Genomic DNA, 25842 nt, shown 5'->3' on the forward strand with positions numbered 1-25842 from the left:
ATAAAGGTCAGGGGCAAGGGAAGAAAATTTGAAGCTCTGACAAAGAGTCGTCCAGATTTGAAATTATAGCTCTTCTCTCTCCACAGATGTCAGATCTGTTGAGATTTTCCAGCATTTTCTGTTTTTGCATCTGTAGAAATTTGCTGTTGTATTAAAATCTTACAGTTCATTATTTTATCAGTATCCTTGCAGCTACTCTTCTATCTTTTAGGAATTTGCAAATAAATAGTGCCAAATGTTCCTCCATCAAATCAACAAAAGATATAAATGTCTTATAGTACTGTATAGCTAAATGTTTCCATTCCATGTAATTCCAGTGCTACCACTTACGGATAAACTGATGGAAAGTTTCTGCATTTTAGCAAATATCTGTTATCTTAACGCTGAAATCTTGTATGTAACTGGTGTCAGCTAAACTGTACAGACATGAGTGAGATTTTTAAAAGTGTTTCTTACCCCTCTATCATTTCAGATTATTAGTCAGCATAAGTTTCTTGCATTATACAATTCATACTGAATTTCATAGAAAACATGGTAAGCTGGGAAGATATGGAATGGCAACCAGTTGGCTCAGGAAAAACAAAATACCGTTTTCTTAAAGCAAAACTGAACCCTCACACCAGTGGCCATGCTTCCAACCTAATTAACTACTGTGCTTCAGTACTTGAACCTGGTGCTCACTTTTTCTAGCTATCACATTTTTCTCTTAAATTTAATAGCTAGCATCACCAGGAGTATGGAGGTCATGTTGCAGTGGGTAACCAGAAACTCTGGGCCATGAGTACCACCCCAGGTCAAACAGGTTGAGTATCAACTTGAAAAACCCTTCCAATATGCCAATAACAGGCAGTAAGAGCAGGACAGTCTCCTGGTCAGCCATGCTTGATGTGGAGTGGCGTCCTCAAGCTATAAGCCTTTCGTTATAGGTTAGCAACCCGTTCCAGGAAAAAATTCACTATGGGAACAGATGAAAGTCTGCCTTGAACAACACTTGGTGAGGGTAGTGAAATAGTAATCACCAGGGCAGCTCTTGTGCAAGAACTGTTTCTCTTCATATCACTTCCAAACAATTCTCAGTAACAAACCTAAACTCATAAGAAATAGGAAGAACAATATAAATGCTTGGTCACTTTGAAATAATGGGCATCATATCGAAAAGGGCTAAGAACTGTTCCTGTAATTTAAAGTAGAAAATAAATGAATAGTGTTTTAAGTGTTGGTTGCTAATATATCACAGGACTATTACAGTTCAGAATACATAAGCCACTTTGGATGCTAAAATTACTTGTTAACTAGTAATTTCAGAAACTACTGCATGGAAAGATCCTTTAATGCTCTGGCCAATATTTTAGAATTATTGGCTTAATTTGTGGTATACTCAAACTTGTTTCATCCAGAATTTTGTGCATCTATTTGACCATTATTTACCATCACTTCTAGTTAGCCTTTTTAATTTACTATATCAGATTTTTAAATGTTATCCTAGTTTCATACTGAGTCCATCCATAACATTCAGCATGGTTATTTAAAGTACCAATAAAAGATGTGACCTCAAAGCAAACCTCGGAGGTCAGAAGTTGAAGTAACAGTACGCACATCTTGATCAGTGTCATGCTGAATCATTAGGCACAGGATTTAAGGAGTCTTCAACCTCTTGCTCTTTGGCTGAATTGTCAATAGCATCATTCGTTGCTGGGAAAGAAGTTGTAGGATGGGGTGCAACAGCTGCATGTGTTTGTCCAAATCCTTGGTAGTATCCCATTGGAGATGGTGGGAGAGATGGGGTGTCAGAATTCAGATCCTGGCTTGCTGAAGACAGAAGGCTGGTGTGTTCATTGTGTTCCTCTTCTACAACAATATTTGTTTTCCTTGGTCGGCCCAACACTGTCCTTCCTATAAAATTTAGATATTAAATATCATTCGTTTCCATTCCTAACTTGTTTCTACAAATCAGGTCCATAAAAGTAGCATCCCCTACATTTACATAGCATTCACTGAATTCAGTTCTTTTAGAATAGAGTGCATTTGCCCTGCAGTTACCAGCCTGAAGATAAATACTTCAGTTTCCAACTTAGAGCCCAATTTACATTGATTTGCTGGAACTATAACTGTGGTGCCAGAAGGGCATTCTGCTTGATTGGATACATTCCTTCAAAACTCTTCTCCACCAGCAAGAAATTAATTTAGAGGGCAGCAATGGTACAATCCTACTGCTTTGAATGTTTAAATTTAAGATGAGGTCGATCCAAACAGCATTCAGGAGATTGAACAGATCTTGATAGAATTTTACAAGAATGATTCCAAGTGTCCAGCTAGTGTGGAATTGGGAGAGTACCTGATCCTTTTTTTTGGATGAGTTTTCACACCCAATCTTACGTACTCAATCACTGCAAAAATGGGCTAGAGTGTTTCTAGCTGCTGCAGGCAGTGGGCTGGGTTTAATTCGCCAGTCAGCATGTAAAGGGAGTTATTGTGCATCTGTAGTAGCTCCCTCTACAGGAGAGGGACAAAAAACTGTCAGGCCTCTGCTGCAGGCAGCCTCAACCAGCACCGCCACCCGCCACCCCATCAGCAATTGCAGGGGCCTGTGGTCGTTCGCAAGCCCCAAAACGCATGGGTACCTAGCCCCCCAGCATCCAAATCAATCTCATCCCCTTCTTCCCCCAATCCGATCCTGTTGCAGAGTGGCAAAGGGCCCACGGCCCACACTTTTCGCCCCCCCGCCCCCCCACAGATTGGGCAGCCCATTAATGCCCTACCTCTTCAGGCACTGCCCAATGAGCTTTGACCAAGTGCCCAGTAGACATTGCTCAGATGCTAGGCTGGCACTGCCCAAGAGGAACCTCCCCCCACATTGCCTTTGCCTCCCCAGAGGGCCTCAATGGCATTCAGTTCCACCGGCGAGGCCAAGACGACTATTCCCCATTCATGGAGAGCAGGTGTTTTCCTTGCCAGTGAGAACCTCTCCCGATGAAGCCATAAAGGCAAGTGAGCCCAGACGATTGAGCACCGGGCTCACTAAACACAGGAAAATCACTATTATAATATATTTAAATAAATTATTCAGCCTCTCACCCATTTCTGGCGAGAGACTGAGCTTGCCGAAAAGCCGGCTCTCGTAAAGTGGCAACAGCTGAGAAATTGGACACGATCCTGATTTCTTGGCTTCACGCGATTTTACCAGCTCACTCTGCCCATCGGTGGGCAGAGCAAGCAGGTAAAATTCTGCCCCATGAGTATTTTGAATACCAAGTTTGCCACAGCAACGGATTTAGTCCATGCGTTGTCAAACTGTAACTGTACAAACTGTAGCAATACTACCTAGCCACAGTGTCATTTAGAACAAAGAACAAAAATAAACTGCAGCATAGGAACAGCCCTTCGGCCCTCCAACCCTGCACTGACATGCTGCCCGACTGAACTAAAACCCCCAACCCTTCCGGGGATCATATCCCTCCATTCCCATCCTATTCACGTACTTGTCAAGACACCCCTTAAAACTCATTACCGTATCTGCTTCCACTACCTCCCCCAGCAGTGAGTTCCAGGCACCCACCAACCTCCGTGTAAAAAAAATCTGCCTCGCACATCTCCTTTAAACCTTGCCCCTCGCACCTTAAACCTGTGCCCCCTAACAACTGATTCTTCCACCCTGGGGAAAAGCTTCTGACTATCCACTCTGTCCATGCCTCTCATAATCCTGTACACTTCTATCAGGTCGCCCCTCAACCTCCATTGTTCCAGTGAGAACAAATCAAGTTTCCCTAACCTCGCCTCATAGCTCGTGCCCTCCATACCAGGCAAGATCCTGGTAAACCTTTTCTGTACCCTCTTCAAAGCCTCCACATCTTTCTGGCAGTGTGGCGACCAAAACTGAACACTATATTCCAAGTGCAGCCTAACTAAAGTTTTATAAAGCTGCAACATGACTTGCCAATTTTAAACTCAAAGCCTTGGCCAATGAAGGCAAGCTTGCCATATGCCTTCTTGATTACCTTCTCCCTAGGCCTTTTTTTACTATCTTCTTGTGCTCAACTATGGTGGCTGCGAGTTTAATGATACTAAACTTGTCAAAGAACTGCATCATTAATAAACAAAGGAGATAAGGTTCATCAGCCCAGTTGCTAGTGTTTCAAGATTAGGTATTATAGTAGTCTAGAATCCTCAAGTCAAAACAAACTTTAATGCAGGGCAGATTTTGATCCTACAACTAGTAACATAATTCCCCTCTACGGATCTTGTAAAACAACTGGCATGAGAATTGCCAACTCAAACTGCAGCTTTTAGATTGTGGTTGATCAGTCTTCAATTATACATGAAGTTTTACTTGCGACCCAATCCATTTAGAAATATGAACTGTACATTAGAGATCAACAGTGCAAAAGCCTGTCTTTTTTTCTATTAGTAGTTTAAAAGCTAGTGATGGGGGTTGGGGAGTGGAAAGAGGACAATTCTAGTTTTTATAAGCAATTTGAGACAAAGCAGGCCACCTTGTGATTAACAGTGGAATAGCAGTAGTACAATATTTTGCCTTAGGTTTTATGAAGCAAGGTTTTAAAGGTAAATCGTGTTGAACTAATTTGATTGAATTTTTCAATGAAATAACAGAGAAGGTTGTCGAGGGTATTGCAGTTGATATGGTGTGCATGGACTTTCAAAAATGTGTTTGACTAAAGTGGGGATATTAGCCTAAAGCTTAAAAATGACTTGTTTATTCCTAGTGTTTACTGTCTGTTAACCAATCCTCTAGATCCATGCTAATATATTGCATCAAATTTTGTGTATATTATCAAATTGTTTTTGAAAATCAAAATATGCAACATATATTGTTCCCTCCTCAACTGGTTCATCAGCCAGTTTAAATAAAAAAAAAACTTGAACAGACTAGGATAAAGATTTAGCAACATGGAGCTATTATGGCACAGGAGGACATTGATTTGATTGAGGTCTGCAAGATGATGAAAGATTTCGAACAGGTGGACAAAAAAAAAAGCTGATAGTACAAGGACAGATTAAGTGATGCAGAGGGCTGTGAAGATTTATTTTAAGCTCAATTTAGCTCATGTTGGCTGGACAGCTGGTTTGTGCTGCGGAGTTGCTATAATTCCTATGCCAGCTGAGATTATTTATGAAGGTCCACCTTCTCAACCTTGCTCCTCACCTGAGGTGTGATCCTCAGACTAAATCATCACCAATCAGCTCTTCCCCTCAATGGAACGAGCAGTGCACGTTGATCTGGGACTTTGGTGACTTTTTTCTGGAATTAAATGTTTATGGTCTGGGTGTCAACGGTGAATTAAAGATAAAAGTTTTTATGAACAAATTTTAAATGGGAAAAAAAGAACCATCTCACTAAAACTTGACTTCCTTACCAACATTCCGTACTTGCTCAGATATATCTGCTCTGATGTCAGAAATATCCCACATGGCTAGAAAAGAGTCCAAGCAGGAGCCTTCCTCAGCTTCCTGTACATATGGCTTGTAGGAAAAGCTATAATGATGACCAATCGCTGCAAAGAACATTTCAATACAAATCACAAAGTCCTGGGAAAAATACAAAAAAGCAGTTGGAGAAATTATTTTGTTTTTGGTTACACAATTACCACATTGATATACTACCCAGCCTATTAGGTTTAATTTTGTGGCACCTTATCATTTCATAGAATCCCTATGGTGCAGAAGAGGCCCTTCAGCCCCTCAAGTCTGCACTACTCCTACCTGGGCCCTGCACACTGATCATGGCTAATCCACCTAAATTGCACATCTTTGGAGTGCCTTTTCAAAATCCAAACCACAACATTCACTGGTTTCTCTTTATCACCTGGCTAGTTACATCCTCAGGTCATTTGACTGTGTGCAACTACACACCTTTAGCTGAATGCAATTATAAGGATATGCTGAAAGGGTTGGTGATGTCGGTGAGCGGAGGTTTGTCTGCAGCATAATTGACGGCAAAGAAAGTTGGACTGAATGACCTGTTTCTGTGTTGTAGATTCTGTATAATTATATATCCACTCCAGGACTGACTATCTTAAGTTGCAAAATTTCTTGTGCCTTTTCTTGATTATTATTCCAATTCATGCCAGTTTTTAGTCTTCAGTGAAATCTGTTGCCAGCTAAGGCATACCTGCCAAGAAAGTCCATTTTCATCATGCCCGAACAGACCCCACTGACATAACTTGCCCTCGTTTACCTTCCCTAACCAGAAAATTTCTCACTTATACAAAGGGGACAGAATCCAGTTTCCATTCCATTTTCTAATCTCTGACCTGGAGTTATGACAGGCAACACCAACTCCCAACTGCAATTTTAGACCAGTGTTGTTTGTACATTAAAATTCCATTCCTTCTAAACAGTGCGTCCTCCGACTAAGTATCAGAGAATGTCTACAGTGCAGAAGGAGGCCACTCAGCCCATTGAGGTTGCACTGACTTTTGGAGAGCACTTCTTACCCAGGCCCACCCCCACCCTATCCCTGTAACCCCACGCATTTACGCCACTAGTCCCCCTAACCTACAAACCTTGGGACACTAACGGGCAATTCTAGAGTGGCCAATTCACCTAGCCTGCACACCTTTGGACAGTGGGAGGAAACTGGAGCACCCAAAGGGAGAAGATGCAAATTCCACATAGACAGTCATCCAAGGCTGAAAGTGAACCTGGGTCCCTAGCACTGTAAGGCAGCAGTGCTAACCACTGTGCTGCCCAATGGTAGCACCACTATTCAATTTAACAATTTCCCTTTTATCTCTCTTTTTAAAAAACAACTTCCCATCTAATTTTCTCATGAAAATCAAATGGTTCTCCAATTCTATTCAACTCAGTGATAGAACCTAATGAAATACCTTCAGCAATTAACATTTATGCCATTCTCTAAAGCCCCCCTCTCTGTGCCATGTTAATGCTATCAAACAGCTTTACCAGGTTAGACATAACTTACCTTTCACAAAACTTTGCTGACTATCACCGACTTTGTTGGTGCAGGCCCATCGAGCCTGTACCAACAACTTAGGTCCTATCCCAGCAACCACGTATTTACCCCACTAATCCCCCAACACTAAAAGGTAATTTAGCATAGTTAATCCACCTAACCTACACATTGTGGACTGGGAGGAAACCTACGCAGACACAGGGAGAATGTGCAAATTCCACAGATAGTCATCGGAGGCCAAAATTCAACCTGGGTCCCTGGCTCTGTGAGGCAGCAGTGTTAACCATTGTGCCACCATGCCACCCTCAGTTATTTTTCCCTTCTGCAAGATTTCATTCATCTTGTGCATTCTTCCAATTTCACACATTTCTGATGTTAAATTAACACACCTAAAGTTACTCTGCTTGTTCCTTTTTTTCTAATATCTTCAAATCCCCCAACACTATCTGAAAATTTAACTAGCTTTGGAAGCTTGAAACCAATGTAAAGATCGTGTCTGATTACGTTCTCTCCCTTGCCCGTACAGTTAAAATATAGAAAGCCACCAAGATATATGAGTTAGGTTGATTTGCCATGCTAAATAGACTCTCAGTATCAGGGAGATTAGAAAAGTAAATAGGTGGGGTTAAGGGGATTGTGCCTGGGTAGGATTGTTGTCGGTGCAGCCTTGCTGGGCCGAATGGTCTCCTTCTGTACTGTAGGGATTCTATGATGATAGCAAATAGTTTCAATTTTGCAGGTACTTCCTTTTGATATTTTTCACTGTTTACATAGCTACCAAATACTAGTAAATATATATTCATTTCTAAGGCTTCGAAAAATTAATTTTTAAGACAAGGAATGGGCCCGATTTTAAAAAAGAAATCTAAAGAAATACAGATTTTCAGATAGATTACTGTGGATGTGCAATTGTTAAGTTTACCTGAAGACCAGTCGCGACAGCTTCTACACTTTCCCAATCCCATGTATGTTTCTCAGAAATTACACCAACTTTCACAAGTAGTGCAATCAAAACAGCTTGCCTATAATGAATTGTCAAATAAAGTAGCAATTTAATGAACTAAATTTTGCATAAGGCACTCAACAGTTATAAGTTAGCGGATTTCAGTCTTTGTTTGAGAATTAGAACACAGAACATAGAACACTACAGCACAAACAGGCCCTTTGCCCCACAAGTTGCACCGATCACATCCCTACCTACCAGGCCTATCTATAACTCTCAATCCCATTAAATCCCATGTACTCATCCAGAAGTCTCTTAAAAGACTCCAACGAATTCGCCTCTGTCACCACTGACGGCAGCCGATTCCACTCACTCACCACCCTCAGTGAAAAACTTACCCCTGACATCTCTTCTGTACCTGCTCCCCAGCACCTTAAGCCTGTGACCTCTCGTAGCAACCATTTCAGCCCTGGGAAATAGCCTCCAAGAATCCACCCTATCTATACCTCTCAATATCTTATAAACCTCTATCAGGTCGTCTCTCAACCATCGTCTCTCCAGGGAGAAAAGACCTAGCTCCCTCAACCTATCTTCATAAGGCATGCCACCCAATCCAGGCAACATCCTTGTAAATCTCCTGTGCACCCTCTCAATAGCTTCCACATCTTTCTTGTAATGAGGCGACCAGAACTGCACACAGTACTCCAAATGAGGTCTGACAAGGGTCTTATAAAGTTGCAGCATTATCTCCCAACTCCTAAACTCAATCCCTCGATTAATGAAGGCTAGTACACCATACGCCTTTTTGACCACATCCTCCACCTGTGAGGCCGATTTAAGAATCCTATGGACCCGGACCCCAAGGTCCTTCTGCTCCTCTACACTGCTAAGAGTCCTACCCTTGGTATTGTACGCCTTCATCCCATTGGACCTGCCAAAATGGACCACTACACATTTATCCACGTTGAAGTCCATTTGCCACTTCTCCACCCAGTCTTGCATCCTATTTATGTCTCGCTGCAACTTCTGACATCCCTAATTATAGTATTATTTATCAAAATATAAAATAGTCATATCATAGTTTTAAATATATTTCCAGCCATGTCTAAAATTGTCAATAACATAAAAAAATTCTCATTTAAATTAAAAATATAATCTTACTTTAAACTTACCAGAAGGATACAAATACAACCAGTTTCACACAGAGAAACTTGCCCACTGGTTGGATAGGGTTCAATTCATTTCGCAGCACTTTATAAAACAGCACAAGGCAATACATGGCAAACTACAAAAACAAAGCAAAATTCAATCCCAAAGATAGGAGAAATAAACAACAATTTGCAATTACAAAGAAAAAACATAACTGAACATGAATACAATTTTGAATTCATAAAAAAGTGTTCTAATAAGACACCGATTTTTAAATTTAAAAACACAGCATTTTTTTGCATCCAATTCATATGCTTTGATGTACATTGTTGGTATATCTAAGGATATTTTCTGAATATTTGTAATAGAGAATAAGCTTTCTTCAAAAGAAAACAATGCTTATTTTTAATAAGGTGGTCAAATACCCTATACATAATGAACTTTATGTGACATAAATACTAAATTCCAAGTTAAAAACATCTTTTCTTGTCAAGGGATAAACACAGTTTACATTTACATTGTTACATTTCATAATTACAAATGTAAGAATGTGTAAATTTCCTGCAGCAAACATAATTGAAGAGGTTATTATAGTTTCGATTGTCAATATAGGGAAGGTATGGACACAAAATTTCTTGGAATATTCAAGGCTACATTTAAGACTAACACAGCAGATAAATCAGTTCAAAATATTTGATTTAAATGCGACAAACTAAGAACATAAAACTTACATGTTTTATAGGCAGATGTATACTTTGTAAAACTTACTATTTGTGAAAGATTGTTTATTATAACCAAGTATGTCCAAGCATTTTTGAAGCTGAAATTCCCCTCATCATAAACTCCAACCAGTTCGCAGATTCTTTGGGAGAAAGAAAAATGTATTTTAGAACATGCATTGTTCAGCGCTGTATGCCATTTGATAACATATCTGTTTGCCTACCTAAACTTGAATGCTGAAATTCTAAAGTGTAGCGAATATAATGATTTTTATGTTTGTTCCAGTGTGCCCTGCTAAATCCTTTTATGGGTACTGCCTCTAGTCGCCTGAACCACTTTGTTTACACAACTGGGAAATTCCAACTTCCACTCTGTGAATACTCATTTTGTTTTAAAGAAATGGGTAATATAGGACAGACTAATTGCTCTATTGCTGGATTTACTTTCAAAAAGGTGCAGTTTAAATGCCAATTATCCATCAACACTCAACTGCCTCCTGCCATCACTGCCAAATTTTGGTAAGTCTTGCCAAGAAGAAAAGGATGTGGTAGAAATCCCATTGTATCATGCCTTCGGCTGATTAATTGTGGAACTCTACATAGAGAGAGCTCTCTGTGTCCTACGCTGAATCTCTAACAATACAAACAAAAGGTGGTGAAGGACATACATTTACACCAGATATTTGTGTTTCCCTCAGTCCTGTCTAACTTGCAGTCACAGAATGGTCACATTTTTTCACTCCCAATTTAAAAGTCCTCTGCAGCGCTTGGAAACAATCACCTGATTTAATAACCATTTGGCTAACTGGCTCAGTTGTGGCTTCCGTCCCCAGCTGGGAGGAAATCCTGTCTCTGAAAGCCACCAGCCTATCAGAAGACACAGTGATTTCTGCTGGAACTGCAGCCAGTCTTCTCTTGGCTTTCTCTTCAAGGAAAACAGTCCCAACATTTCCAATCTATCTTCAAAACTTCCTCATTCCCAGAACTATTTACATGAATCGTTTCTGCACTAACTCTAATCCCTTCATATCCTTCCTGAAGTGTGGTGCCCAGAATTGGACACAATACTCCAGCTAAGGCTGAACTAGTGTCTTATACAAGTTCAACTTAACTGTGTTGCTTTTGTATCCTATACCCCTATTAATAAAGCCAAAGATACTATATGCTTTATTAACTGCCCTCTCAACTTGTCCTGCCATCTTCAACAACTTAAGCATAATAATATGCTCCTGCACCCACTTTAGAGTTGTGCCTTTATTTTATATTGCCTCTTGATTTCAGTCATCACAGAGTCCTCAGCTTGCTCTTCTAGCCATGATGATATTTACTCAATTCAGTAGTTAGATCCAATATAAAACCAAAAAATGCTGGAAAAACGTTGAAATGTTGAAGTTGAGATAATAGCAACAACAGTGCTGCTAATTGTCGGGGGAAGCTCGCTTGGCCTTTTTGGTTGAAAATAGTAATAGGCTGACAAATGTCAAGCGAAACCTAGATGTTATTAATGTCTTATCAATTACGTTGATCAAGATTTGTTAATGTCAATTACATTTATTCAGGTTTGTTAATGTCAATTACATTTTGAAGGGAAACAGGTAATGGTTATTTGAGTACATATCAAATGATAGATAAAAATTTAGAAGTTTATTTACTTGTGTCATAAGTAGGCTTACATGAAGTTACTGTGAAAATCCCATAGGTGTGTGTGAGGAGTGTTGACATTGCACAAAATCAATAAACTCCCACAACATGGAAAAGCTCTGTGTTTTAGTTTTGACTTCACCAAACAATATGGATCTTATTAACATTGGTAACAGAGAATGGTTGACCTAAAGATGAAAATTGGAAACTAAGACATCTCTTCAGACGTTAGATTGTAGAAGCATGACTGAAACCAAGTTTAAATGATCAGGATGTGATATTCCACCTTTATTCTGGGAAACTGAACTTTAAGATCAATAGGAGAATGAAACGGATATATGGACATAGATTATGTCCTTAGCAAAGAAAAAGTAAGGCATGGCCTTGGTACTCTTGCTTCCCACCAGAAGTGAGTTTAGGCAAAGTATTTTTGGAGCCAGAGGCTTATCATTTGGATATGGAGGAAGATTTGGATAACCTCTTAAAATTTATGGGAAAAATTTATAAGGAAGATGGTCTGTTAAATGCACACGAAGCATGATTAGGATTTTGGTTATTCCATAGAAGAATATATCATGGCATGTAACAGATTGCAGAAATTCTATTTGGAGATTCCCAATTCAGTGCTTGGTTTCAAACTGTGTAAAGTATCCAACATGGATAGGCTCTTGGTCTTGACTAGAGTTAGATTCTCAGAAAGAGATACGCTTTTGAAACAGATGTATGAAGGTTTAAAAAATTTCTGTGGAAACAGTCATTTCCAGTTACTTTCATAGCAACAATGAAACATTCAGCGGTAACACAAAAGATGCAGTATTTAATGCTGGCAGCATTTCAAGACCATTTAGATATAGGGTGCAATTGTCAACATGAAGAACCACAAACAAAAACATGAGGATACTGACTCTTTCGGTAGTTTTAATAGACAACAAGAATTGGGTAACTATGGCAGGAGAATTAACCCCAGGAATAAGCAAGGAACAGCAAACATGTGTTTGAAATAGCCAAGTTCCAACTGATAGCCAAGTTCCGCACACGAGGACGGTCTCAACAGGGATCTTGGGTTCATGTCGCACTATCTGTAACCCCCGTGACTTGCCTGGGTTTGCAAAACCTCACTTACTGTACTGTCTGGAGACAATACACATCTCTTTAAACTGTGATCAGTGCTCCTTCCACTCACATTATCAGCCACTTCAGGTCTTGAACAGCAGGTTAGGTGTAAAGATTCGCATTCTAATCAGTAATCTGTAAACTGTCTGTGCTTTATATTCTCTGTCTGAGGCCAGAACTCTCCATTCACCTGACGAAGAGGGTGTCCCTCGAAAGCTTGTGAGTATATTATCAAATAAATAGGTTGGACTAAAACCTGGTGTTGTCAGACTTTTTACTTTGAAATATACTCCAAATATCATTACATGGTGAATAATCTGAAACTGAATAACAGGATTTTTGAAATGATACATGGCAAGGAAGGATCAGAGGGGGAAGATGACAACATTGATCAATTAAAGGCATTGTACTGGTTACCAGAAGCATTAGTCCAGCAATGGGAGTTCCAGTTACCAGCTCACTCAATTGTGTTAGACAATGGGTGCACATCCATAGAATGTAGAGTGAATTAGCTAAAATTTTACCTGGATTCACTAAATAGCAAAGACCAAAATTAAGTTAAGGAATATGAAAATTCCACCTACTTCAGGCTTGGGAATAATAATACGCTAAAGTCACTAAAGAAAGTGATGATTGATTCTGTGTAAAATAGCCAAGACAAACAATTTTATCAGGACAGATGTAGTATCTCATTAAATACTCTTAGTGTTGAGTAGGCCATCTATGAAAAAGGCTCAAATGAAATTAGATGTAGAATGTGATAAGGCAATTATTTTGGGAAATCTGTAGATTTACAATTTACACAATCGGAACATTACTGCATCCCCACAAGAAGACTCAATATTGCTAATTACATTAAAGAAGTGTGAATGATATCAGGGGCTCAGAGTATAAAGAGGAAAAGGCAAATTATTTTAAAAATACATAAACAGTTTCCCATCAATCGGTCATAGGTTAAAAAAATCTGTGAAGAATGCAAAGGTAATGGAAGATGAATCTACTAAATAATAAGAGATCAGTGAAAAATGCAATTATATGTAAAAAGTATAGGAGGACACCATCACAACCCATTAGTGAAATTGTAGCGATGGACTCAAAAGTATACGGTAAGGACAAAAACATTTTTCTCTTACGTTTCGCAGATATGGCAACTAGATTCAGTCTATTAGCAGTAATATGTAGTAAAGACCAAAGGTAGTTCTGGACTAGATAATGGAAAATTGGATAGAAATTGGGCAGAGAGCACCGGTGAAATTCCTAACTGATAATGTGGGGGGAATTTGCCTACAATGAATTAAAAAATGTGTGAAGAACACAACAGCGCAAAGTCCCTTTAGTAATGGGGTTTGTTAAAGAAATCACGCAGTAACCGATGAGATGCTTCACAAAATCTGAGCTGACCAATCAAGCTCCCAGCTGTCATATGCCCTGGTTTGGTGAGTTCTTTCCAATGGTTGGGAGCTACAGTCCCTATCAACTAGATTATGGGAAAAATCCAAAAATTACTTTTGCCGATGTAGGATCTTCTCCCAGCCTTGGAACTACAGTAAGTTCCCCTTGCCTACCAAAAACCTATCTACCCGCGTCTTAAATATATTTAGCGAGGTAGCCTCCACCACTTCAACGGGCAGAGAATTCCAGAGATTCACCACCCTTTGAGTGAAGAAGTTCCTCCTCAACTCTGTTCTAAACTGCCCCCCCTTATCTTGAGGCTGTGCCCTCTAGTCCTGCTGTCCTGAGTGGGAAGAACCTCTCCACCTCTACCCTATCCATCCCTTTCATCATTTTATACGTCTCAATAAGATCCCCCCTCATCCTTCTAAACTCTAACAAGTACAAGCCCAGTCTATTCAGCCTCTCCTCATAGCTCAACCCCCTCAATTCTACTATCAGCCTAGTGAACCTCCTCTGCACTCCCTCCAAGGCCAAAATACCCTTACGCAAGTGCGGCGACCAAAACTGCACACAGTACTCCAGCTGCGGCCTCACCAGTGCCCTGTACAATTGCAGCAAGACCTCCCTACTTTTATATTCAATCCCCCTCGCTATGAAGGCCAGCATCCCATTTGCCTTCCTGACCGCCTGCTGCACCCATAGGCTGGGTTTTGGCGACTCATGCACAAGGACCCCCAGGTCCCACTGCACCGTAGCACGCTGCAGCTTTTTGCCCTGTTAAGTAGTAGTCCTTCCTATTACTATTCCTACCAAAGTGGATAACCTCACACTTGCCAACATTGTATTCCATCTGCCAGGTCCTCGCCCACTCGCTCAGCCTATCTAGATCCCTCTGCAGACTTTCCACACCCTCCTCACAATTTGCTGTTCCACTTTGTGTCATCAGCAAATTTCGACACCTTACACTCGGCTCCCTCCTCCAGATCATCTATATAAATGGTAAATAGCTGAGGCCCCAGCACCGGTCCCTGGGGCACTCCACTAGTCACCAACCGCCAATCCGAATAGCATCCATTGACACCCACTCTCTGCCTCCTATTTGACAGCCAATCCCCTATGCCACTAGAAGTAGATGCCCTTATGATTGAGAAGTTTTATTGGCTACTAAAAAATTAGAAGATACATTGATAAAAGGATATGAAAAAAAAAAACAAGTTAGAAAGAATTTGGTATATCCACTGAAATACTAGACAGCGGACAGCCAACCTTACCACACAGATGGATAAGCGAAGAACTTACTTCATGATGGTGTATATATCGCTAATGCAAGACTAATGGCTCAGGGAAGATCAAGATGGATTTAAAATTGGGGAAGTTAACAAGATTAACAGCGGAACTTGAGAAGAAAACAGGGGATGGATTTTCCTCCCCTTCCACTGAGCATTTCATCGCATAGGTGACGGCGTGCCTCTCATTGGTGATGGGATCTTGTGGTCCTGCCATTGTCAATGTAATTTCCCACTGACCACACCCTTTGCTGCTGGGAAACCCACAGCAGAAGTATGCCCTCGATGGGACCATAAGGTCTTGCCTGCATAAATGGCAGCAAGATTTTGGCGAACATAACAGACAAGTTATGCATAACAAAACTAGCAGGTGTCTAGAGGTATAACAAGATGCAATTTGCCCAGCAACATGGTTAGGAAGCGCCCAAAGGACTTGAGGTATGAATTGCCATCTCAGTAAAAACTGTTTACCAGAGATCAGTGGAACTATATAATTAATAACTTCTGAAGGCAAGGAATGTGAGAGATAGACAAACAAATCCATAGAATGGCTTATCAAAGTGCAGCACAGTGGTTAGCACTGCTGCCTCACAGCGCCAGATTTCGATTTCGGGCTTGGGTCACTGTCTGTGTGGAGTTTGCAACTTCTCCCAATATCTGCGTGGGTTTCCTCCGAGTGCTCCAGTTTCTTCCCATAATCCAAAAGGCTGGTTAGGTGCATTGGTTATTTGTTATTGTTTAGGTGCATTGGCCATGCTTAACTCTTCCTCAACGTACCCAAACAGGCACCAGAGTGTGGAGATTTTCACAGCAACTTCATTACACTGTTAATGTAAGCCTACTTGTGACACTAATAAATAAACAAAAGCAGCTGAACACTATTACTGCTAGCACCCTCATTGGGAAGGCAGGCTAGTGTTATATCCAACAGCCAGACAGGCCAAAATCTTCAAAGAGGCTAGTTCCATCAATGATCAGAACCACAGAAGCCTGTTTCATCTAACATTTAGAGCCATGTCAGATTGTAGAGATTCTCCTCTAATAAGGTTTCATACCTTCATTGAACCAGCAAAATATGGTTTTTCCTGACCTGGTTACCTAAGGTGTATTGTGTGGTAACTATGAGCTTATTGAGCTGATTTGACTTAGTGTTATAAAAGTATATGTTGTTTGGGAAAAGGAGAGTCTTAGCGGGTTCAAGGAATGTGGAATATTTTGGGAATAAGTCGTAATTTCAGATAAAATGATGTGTTTAGTTATTAACAAAATAAAATGGTGTATTTAGTTATTAATATACCTAAGTGCCATTGTGTGTTTTTTTTACTTTAAAAAAACTCTTTATTTACATGAGGACAGGGCTGCTTTTTCAGTGGGCAGATTGTACATTGCTCCACACGTTAAGCCAAAAAAAAAATTCCACAACAAACCAGTATTTAAAGTCTGGACACTTGCATATAGCATCAGGGGAGGTTCATAACAAATATCAGCGTGCACTCCCCTACTGCATTGTGAGAAGTTTCAAATGGAAGTTAACGAAACCACCTAAAGAAGCTGCTGACATAGAAAGGAGCCTGGAAATTGAACAAGTGTTATTATTGGTTGAACAATACATCAAGGATATGGTATTTCTTAGTTAGCGCTGTACTGCTGAAAACAGCTTGTCTATAGTGAAAGACAAACCCAGCAATTGGAGAAACTAGCAGGCATCTTTATAATGCACCTTGACGATTTTCTGTTGGGAAGTTTTGCAGAATTTGAGAAGCAGGTGAAAGATAAAATAAGGAATTCAAGATTGGAAGTTAGGCTTCGGGGACTTTGGGAGTGAATCAACAATCCCAGTTAGAATAGGTCAATCGCATTCCCATAAATCAGGCCAGGTCATCATAGAAAGAGGATCTTGCGTCGAAGGAAGAATCAGACCAATTAAGAAGTTTGATTGGACATTTGAACTGGTTGTGCACTCAGGCTAGACCTGATGTCAGTCATGACATATCGTAATTAAGTACTATAATCAATGCTTCAGTTGAGGAATTAATGAGAGCAAATGAAACATTAAAAAAATTAAATCGGGAGAAATGTGCGTTCAAGTTTCCCGCCTTGGATGAGCCCGAAGAAATTAGGTTAGTTACTTTTAGTGATGCCAATCTTCCAGAAGAATTTCTAGCACAGCAGGATTTATTATACTCTTGGTAGGAAAGAATAAAAAATGTTCACTGGCCTAGGAGATGAAGAAAATATAAAGAGTTAAAAACAGCTTAACTGCTGAGACACTGGCATTAGTAGAAGCAATAAATATGGAAGTATTATTATTACTCATTCCTACAATGTGGGTGTTACTAGCTAAGCCAGCATTTATTGCCCATTCTTAATTGCCTTTGAGAAGGTGCCTTCCTAAATTTTTGGAGTCCGTGTAGTGTAGATACACTATAGTGCTGTGAGGGAGGCTGTTCCAGGATTTTGACCAGCAACACTGAAAGAATAGGCAATATATTTCCAAACCAGAACGCTGAGTGGCTTGGAGGGAAACTTTCAGCAGTTGGTGTTTCCATTCGTTTGCTTCCCTTGTCCTTCTAGTTGGCAGTTATCATGGATTTGGAAGGTGCCATGTAAGGAGCCTTGGTAAGTTCCTGCAGTGCATCTTATAGATGGTGTACACTGTTGCCACTGTGTGCCAGTAGTAAGCAGAGGGGAAATTTGTGGATGGTGTGACAATCAAGCAAGCTGATTTATCCTGGACAGTATCAAGAATCTTGAATGTTGTTGGAACTGCACTCATCCAGGCTAGTGGAGAATATTCCACAATACATTTCTGACTTGTGCCTTGTAGATAATGGACAGACTTTGGGGAGTCAGAAGGTGAATTACCTGCTGCAGGATTCCAAGCTTCTGACCTCTTTTGTAGCCACAGTATTTATATGGCTAGTTCAGTTCAATTTCTGGTCAATAGTAATCCCCAAGACGTTGATAGTGGGGAATTCAGTGATAATAATGCTATTGAAGTCATGGGTGATGGGTAGATTCTCTCTTGTTGGAGATGGTTATTCCCTGTCACTTCTGCAGCATAAATGATACTTGCCATTTGTCAGACAAGCTTGGATGGATTGCACCGAGGTATTGCCGCATTTTGACTTGGATTACTTCAATACCTGAGGATTCACAAATAGCGCTGAACATTTCGCAATCACCAGTGAACATCCTCATATCTGAACTTATGATAGAGCAAAGATCATTGATGAAGCAGCTGAAGTAGTTAAGGCTTGGAAAATCCCAAGGACCTTCTGCAGTGATGTCCGAAAGCTGAGATGATTGGTCTTGAACAACCACAACCATCTTCCTTTATGCTTGATACGACGCCAACTAATTGAGAGTTTCCTCTCTATTCCCATTGACTTCAGTTTAGCTAGGGCTCCTTGACGTCCCATGAAATGTTGGAAGTCACTTTCACTTCACCTTTGGAGTTCAGCATGTATGGACCAAGGCTGTAAATGAAATCAGGAGCTGAGTGATCCTGGCGGAACCCAAACTATACCTTGGTGAGCAAATTATTGCTAAGCAAGTGCTGCTTGTTAGCACCACTGATAATCCCTTCCATCATTTTACTGTTGATCAAGAATAGACTGATTAGGTGGCAACTGGCTAGGTTAGATTTGTCCTGCTTTTTGTGTACAAGATGTACCTGAGCAACTTCCCACATTTCCAAACAGGTGCCAAATTTTCAGTACTATTGCCAGAATATTGTCAAGGCTTTTATAGTAATACAGTGCCCTGAGCCATTTCTTGATATCACATGGAGTGAATCAAATTGGCTTAAGATTGACATCTGTGATGCTGGAGACCTCAGGAGGAGGCAGAGATGGATATTTGCTAGACACTTCTGGACTAAGATTGTCTCAGCCTTGTGTTTTTCACTGATATGCTGAGCTCCCTCATCAATGAGGCTGGAGATGTTTGTGGAGTCTCCTCCTTCAGTGAGTTGTTTCATTATCCACCACCATTCAAGATTGGAGTGGAAGGATCACAGAGCTTAGATCTGATCATTACTTGTGAGATTGCTTAGCTTTGTCCATCACTTGCTGTTTATGCTGTTTGGCACACATGTATTCTAGTTTCAGCAGGTTGACATGTCATTTGTATTTTTGCCTGGTACTGCTCCTGGCACGTCCTCTTGATTGAACCATGGTTGATCCCCTGGCTTGGTGACAATGATAGAATAGGGGATATGCCAGGGCCATAAGGTTATAGATTGTGGTCAAGTACAATTCATTGGTGCTGATAATCCACATCGCCTCACAGTTGCCCAGTCTTGAGTTACTAGATCTGAATCTTTCTCATTTAGGAAGGTGATAGTGTCACACAAAACGATGGAGGCTATCCTCAATGTGAGGATGGGACTTGGTCTTCACTAGGATTATACTGTGGTTGCTCTTACACGTACTGTCCTGGACAGCAGGGGATCTGCTACAAACAGCTCGGTAAAGATGAAATACGCTTTTCCCTCTTGTTGGTTCTTCCAGCACCTGCCACAAACCCATCCTAGTAGCTATATTCTTTAGGATCAGCCAACTCAGTCAGTAGTGGTGCTACCGAGCCTCTCTAAATGGTGGACAATGAAGACCCCCGCCCAGATCACACATTCTGTGCCTTTGCCACTCACTGTGTTTCCTCCAGTGGTATTGAGTACTCAGTCATCAGTTGAAGGGTGTGATATATGGTAACCAGCAGGAGGTTTCCTTGCCCATGTTTGCCATGAGACTTTATGGGTCCACTGCTGATGTTGAGGACTCCTAGAGCAACTCCCTCTCAGTGTGCTGCCATCTCTGCTTGGTCATTCTTCGAATCATGCAGTGTAGAAGGAGGCCATTCAGCACATCGAGTCTGCACCAACCACAATCCCACCCAGACCCTATCCCCATAACCCCATGCATTTACCCTAGCTAGTATGGGGCAATTTTAGCATGGCCAATCCATTTAACCCACACAACTTTGGACTGTGGGAGGAAACTGGAGCACCCAGAGAAAAGCCATGCAGATGGGGGGAGAACATTTAAACTCCACACAGACAGTGACTCAAGTCAGGAATCCAACCTGGACCCTGGCACTGTGAAGCAGCAGTGCTTGCCACTGTGCCATCCATTTCATGCCAGTGGGACAGGTCAACCCAGAGATAGTGATGGCGGTGCCTGGGACAATGTGTGTAAGGTATGATTATGTCAGACTGATGTTTGAGTAGCCTATGAGACAGTTCTCCCATTTTTAGCCCTACTTTCAAGGGGATTAGCAGGGTTAATATGTGGGGTTAGGGAGATAGGAGAGCGGAATTATCATTGGTGCAGACTCAATGGGCCGAATGGCCTCCTTCTGTACTGTAGGGATTATATTGTCAACTATTTATATAAAGAGAGGTGTTCCTTCCAATAAATTATATGAGGTATACTGGAAAAGGGATGCTTTCTATTATAAGAATGCGGGAAAACAATATTTTCTATGATTGCTTTGTAATTATTTATAAATGGTCAAGAAGAAGAACAAAGGTTTTAGTTTAAAGAAAGGGGATTACAGGATTTATTAATTTTGGTTGCATTATGTGAGACAAAAAACATAATTTTGTTTCCTTTTGGTTTGTTTGAAAGATCACTGCATTTTCAAAAATTTAAAAAGAGAAGAATCTTAGAAAGGATTCTAACCCGCTTAGAAAGGATAGCAGAACTAGAGGGCACAGCCTCAAAATAGGTGGGGGGGATGCAGTTTAGATCAGAGTTGAGGAGGAACTTCTTCACTCAAAGGGTGGTGAATCTGTGGAATTCTCTGCCCATTGAAGTGGTGGAGGCTACCTCGCTAAATATATTTAAGTCACGGGTCGATAGGTTTCTGATAGTCAAGAGAATTAAAGGTTATGGGGAGAAAGCAGGAAAGTGGAACTGATCCACTTCAGATCAGCCATGATCTTATTGAATGGCGGGGCAGGCTCGAAGGGCTAGATGGCCTACTCCTGCTCCTATTTCTTATGTTCTTATGTAATCTGTCAATGCTTTACTAAATACATTGTTACAGGGAACAGATGAGTATTTGAACACATTAATAGGGGATGCTTTAGGGACTAGTGGGCCTTGCGGGAGCTGGGGTGCATCATTACCCCCCGGAATTATATTTTGATTTGATTTTGCAAGTTCCCTTTGAAGTTTTGATTTTTTGTATAGTGCACCATCAAGGGCGGTCACCCCTCTCATTTTTCATCTTTTAGTTTATTGACTTCTGTTTGATCAGGAGCAAAAATAAGCAACAGATAGGACACTGGATGTGGGTGACCCTGAACTCAGTGAATCAACAATCCGACACAGCAAGGAGAGGAATTCAGGCTGAATTCAGCAGAAGTTGCTGGCCTGCAATTCTTTCTCCAATCCATCTATTCAACAAATCTGTTTAATCACTTTCACTAGAAGGCCCTTTATCACAGAGCTGAGTCCCACTGCAACCACTACTACAAGGCCTTGAACCTGAAGCCTAAGGGTGCTGGAATTGACGGACAGAAATAGAACGAGGAGATGATGAGAAGTTCAGGACGGATGATTGTAACACCACTAAAGATCAATTTTCTCAAAAACAATGTGTTGGGTGCCTGAGGAAATTTGAGGAGCTGAGAACTGTTGTGGCAGGGGGAGGTCGAGAGCGAGAGGGAGCGAGCTCAGGGACTTGAGAGTGAACCATTAATTTCAGCTCTATTAAAGACCTCACCATCCCTCTTTGTCTGGTGCTGCCCAGTGAAGAATCAATTTACCTTCTCATTAAAATCCTGTTTCAATGACTGTGCCTGGGCAGTGCCAGCTGCCTAGGTGAAGACATCCTCCTGCCCCTGCATAAGACCAAAATAAGACTTCATCCATCAACAGCTCTTTCTGCCAACCCAGCACATTCCTGTAAGGTTGAAGGATAAGTATGGCAAGTTTTGGGAACCTTGGATAATGAGAGATACTGTGAGCCTAGTCAAAGAGAAAAAGGAAGCATTTGTCAAAGCTAGGAGGCTGGAAACACATGAAGCAAGTGTGGAATACAAGGAAAGTAGAAAGAAACTTAAGCAAGGAGTAAGAAGAGCTAAAAGGGATCATGAAAAAGCATTGGCCAGCAGGATTAAGGAAAATCCCAAGGCTTTTTACACATATATAAAACGAGTAAGAGGGTAGCCAGGGAGAGGGTTGGTCCATTCAAGGACAAGGGAGGGAATCTATGTGTATGGCCAGAGGAAATGGGTGAGGTATTAAATGTATACTTTGCATCAGTATTCATCAAAGAGAAGGATTTGGTGGATGATGAGTGTGGGAAAGGATGTGTAGATAGTTTGAGTCATGTTGAGATCAAAAAGGAGTATATTGGGGTTCTTGAGAAACATCAAGGTAGACAAGTTTCCAGGGCCTGATAGGATATACCCCAGAATACTGAGAGGCAAAAGAGGAAATTGCTGGGGCCTTGAGAGAAATCTTTGTATCCTCACTGGCCACAGGGGAGGTCCCAGAGGATTGGAGAATAGCCAATGTTGTTCCTTTGTTAAGAGTAGCAAGAATAATCCAGGAATTACAGGCCGGTGGTAGAGACATTATTGGAGAGGATTCTTCAAGACAGGATTTATTCCCACTTAGAAATAAATGGACGTATTAGTGAGAGGCAACATAGTTTTGTGAAGCAGAGGTCGTGTCTCACAAACTTGATCGAGTTTTTCTAGGAAGTGACAAAGATGATTGATGAGGGTAGGGCAGTGGATGTTGTGTACATGGACTTCAGTAAGGCCTTTGACAAGGTCCCTCATGGCAGACTGGTGCAGAAGGTGAAGTCGCATGGGATCAGTGGTGAGCTGGCAAGGTGGATACAAAACTGGCTCGGTCAAAGAAGACAGTGAGTAGCAGTGGAAGGGTGCATTTCTGGATGGAGGGCTGTGACAAGTGGTGTTCCTCAGGGATCAGTGCTTGGACCTTTGCTGTTTGTAACATATATAAATGATTTGGAGGAAAATGTAACTGGATTGATTAGTAAGTTTGCGGATGACTCAAAGATTGGTGGATTTGTGGATAGCGATGAGGACCATCAGAGGATACAGCAGGATATAGATCAGGTGGAGACTTGGGTGGAGAGATGGCAGATGGAGTCTAATCTGGACTATTGTGAGGTAATACATTTTAGAAGGTCTAATACAGATAGAAAAATATACAGTAAATGGCAGAACTCTTAGGAGTATTGACAGGCAAAGGGATCTGGGTGTACAGGTCACTGAAAGTAGCAATGCAGGTGGAGAAGGTAGTCAAGAAGGCATGTGGCATTCTTGTCTTCATTGGCTGGGGTACTGAGTTTAAAAACTGGCAGTCATGTTGATGCTTTATAGAACCTTAGTGAGGCCACACTTGGAATATAATGTTCAATTCTGATCGCCACACGAGAAAGGTGTGGAGGCTTTGGAGAGGGTACAGAAAAGATTTACCAGGATGTTGCCTGGTATGGAAGGCATGAGCGAGGAGGAGAGGTTGGAGAAACTTGGTTTGTTTTCACTGGAGTGACCAAGTTTGAGGGGAGACCTAATAGAAGTCTATAAGATTATGAGAGGCATGGACAGAATGGATAGTCAGAAGCTTTTTCCCCAGGGTGGAAGAGTCAATTACTAGGGGGCATAGATTTAAGGGGCAAGGTTTAAAAGAGATATTTGAGGCAGATTTTTTACACAGAGAATAACGGGTGCCTAGTCCAACAGATTTAATTGGCAGCACAAGCTTTTGAAGTGCTGCTCCTTCATCAGATGAGTGAGGACTTGTGTTCACAAAAAGGACATATATAGACACAAACGGACAAAGTTTGTGACATTTGGTGCCAGGCCTCCAAATGTGGGCATGTGAGGAAACATTCCAAGGCTGGCAACAATGCCCAGGCAGCCACACCTTGCCCTACCACTCAATCTGAAATCCCGCTGGGGGAGTCAATTTGGCAGCCATTGCAGTCTCACCCAGAGACCAGTGGAGAGCATGTGCTTAACCTGAGCCCACAGCCATTCCTCCCGATTCTGTGGTCATACCTGAGCCCATGTCCACTAAAGTGGGTGACTCCACCCTAGGGCCAGGCATAAGTGCGGAAGCACTGATACACAGGAAGGAAGAGAACAGGAAGCCTCTTGTGAAAGGGAGATCTCCCTCCCTCTACACCGTGCCTGGAACAGGAGGAGGAGGAGGAGCACATGGGTGTCCTTTTGCCCTCCACCGTGACTCCCCCCGCCCCCCGTACAAGGAAATCTGGGAAATTTTGGAAGCCAATCTTGACATCCATGATAGAGTTCAGCTAGCCCTGACTATTGGTCAGAGTTGACGCTGCTCATTAGGTCCATGTGCTTGGCCCAAAAAGTCCCAGACTTGTATCAGAATGAGCAGCGCAGACTGAAGACGTTCCTCATTGTGTTCCTGAGGGAATAGAGGACTATGTAATCCTCTACTCTGACTGCATATTCAGGTGATGGCAGTGTCATTCTACTCCTGAAATGAAGATACCCACAGCCAGCCTCAACATCAACAATGGCAGAGAACACAGTGCAAGTTTCAGAAATTCTCACTTCTGAAGGAGGGGAAGTGAGAGGCGCAGTTCCTGTAGGAAATCCACACCATTCCTGGAGACAAAGATACTTGGCACCTACATGACAAGGGGTGGTCCACCATTCATCAAGTCCAAATTTCTGGCAGGGTGGTTATCTTGGTAGCCAGAGATCTTGGGAGACATGGAGCCCATGCTAGATAGTTTGCCCCACTTACCATCCATTTTGGCAACATGACACTTCAATCTGAATGTGGTGGGATTTCAACTGCATCCTTGAAGTGAGGGACCATGCCGTTGCCTCACACTATACAACACTGTTTGGGGGGTTGAGACACCTGATCAGGTCCTTCAATTTAGTGGATGTCTGACAGAATCTCCATCTTGACTCCAACATCTTAACTTCTTAGAGTTAGAAGGTCCAGGATCGACTGTTTTTACATTTCTAAGGTGTTCATGTCCTGTGTACTGGTGGCTTCTCTGCAGCAGGTTCTACGTTTGGACCACCATTCAGTCCGGGCAAAATTCGTTCCATTCTGTGCTTGCATGGGTCTGCATACTGGCACTTTAGCAATTGCCATATGGAGGACAAGCGGTTTTAGAACTCGCTCTGGTGCTTCCAGGCTGGATGAAGGAAGCAGGAATGCTCCCCCTCCTTGAGACTATGGTGGGAAGTAGGCAATGCATCATCTTAGGATGTTCTACTCTGTGAAAGGCACTAAATAAGTTGTTTTGTGGCCCTGTTGTCATGTGCACAATTAGCAAGAATTTATAATTCACAGTAGGTCTATGGGTATTTTGCAATTGAACAAATATTAGCATTTCCATTGTAAACATAGCTAATTTCCATGCAGCACTTCTGCCCCACCCCACGCAGCCTGATACAAGGCCCCTCAACCATTCTCAACCCCTACCCACTCCGTCCCAGACAGCCTCGATCTCCAGCTCCCTCCAGTCACCTTCCTGGCGCTGGGAGGCACAAACCACAAATGGACCACAAACGCTCGAGAGAATCCCGCAAATCGCCTCCCCACACGTTAGAGTGCCTATTTATTGACAGGATAGTCATAGATGCAATCAAATGACATATGAAAGATCACAGATAGCCTC

At 41.7% G+C, this 25842-nt stretch overlaps 1 protein-coding gene across 1 annotated transcript in view; it reads right to left on the reverse strand.

Moving 5' to 3' along the window:
* Window positions 1-765: 765 nt before the first annotated feature.
* Window positions 766-25842, reverse strand: part of tmem184c (transmembrane protein 184C) — a 50682-nt gene continuing 25605 nt past the window's right edge. Inside the window, exons 6-10 of the mRNA XM_080193127.1 lie at window positions 9792-9885; window positions 9047-9159; window positions 7854-7953; window positions 5373-5544; window positions 766-1893 (exon numbers count right to left, since the gene is read on the reverse strand). Of these exons, the coding sequence (XP_080049253.1) occupies window positions 1610-1893; window positions 5373-5544; window positions 7854-7953; window positions 9047-9159; window positions 9792-9885 (763 nt within the window). The 3' untranslated portion in view covers window positions 766-1609. The remainder of the gene's footprint in view (window positions 1894-5372; window positions 5545-7853; window positions 7954-9046; window positions 9160-9791; window positions 9886-25842) is intronic.

The sequence above is a fragment of the Carcharhinus amblyrhynchos genome, chromosome 1, assembly GCF_965287045.1.
Source record: "Carcharhinus amblyrhynchos chromosome 1, sCarAmb.v2.hapA, whole genome shotgun sequence".
In the NCBI taxonomy this organism is placed as follows: domain Eukaryota; kingdom Metazoa; phylum Chordata; class Chondrichthyes; order Carcharhiniformes; family Carcharhinidae; genus Carcharhinus; species Carcharhinus amblyrhynchos.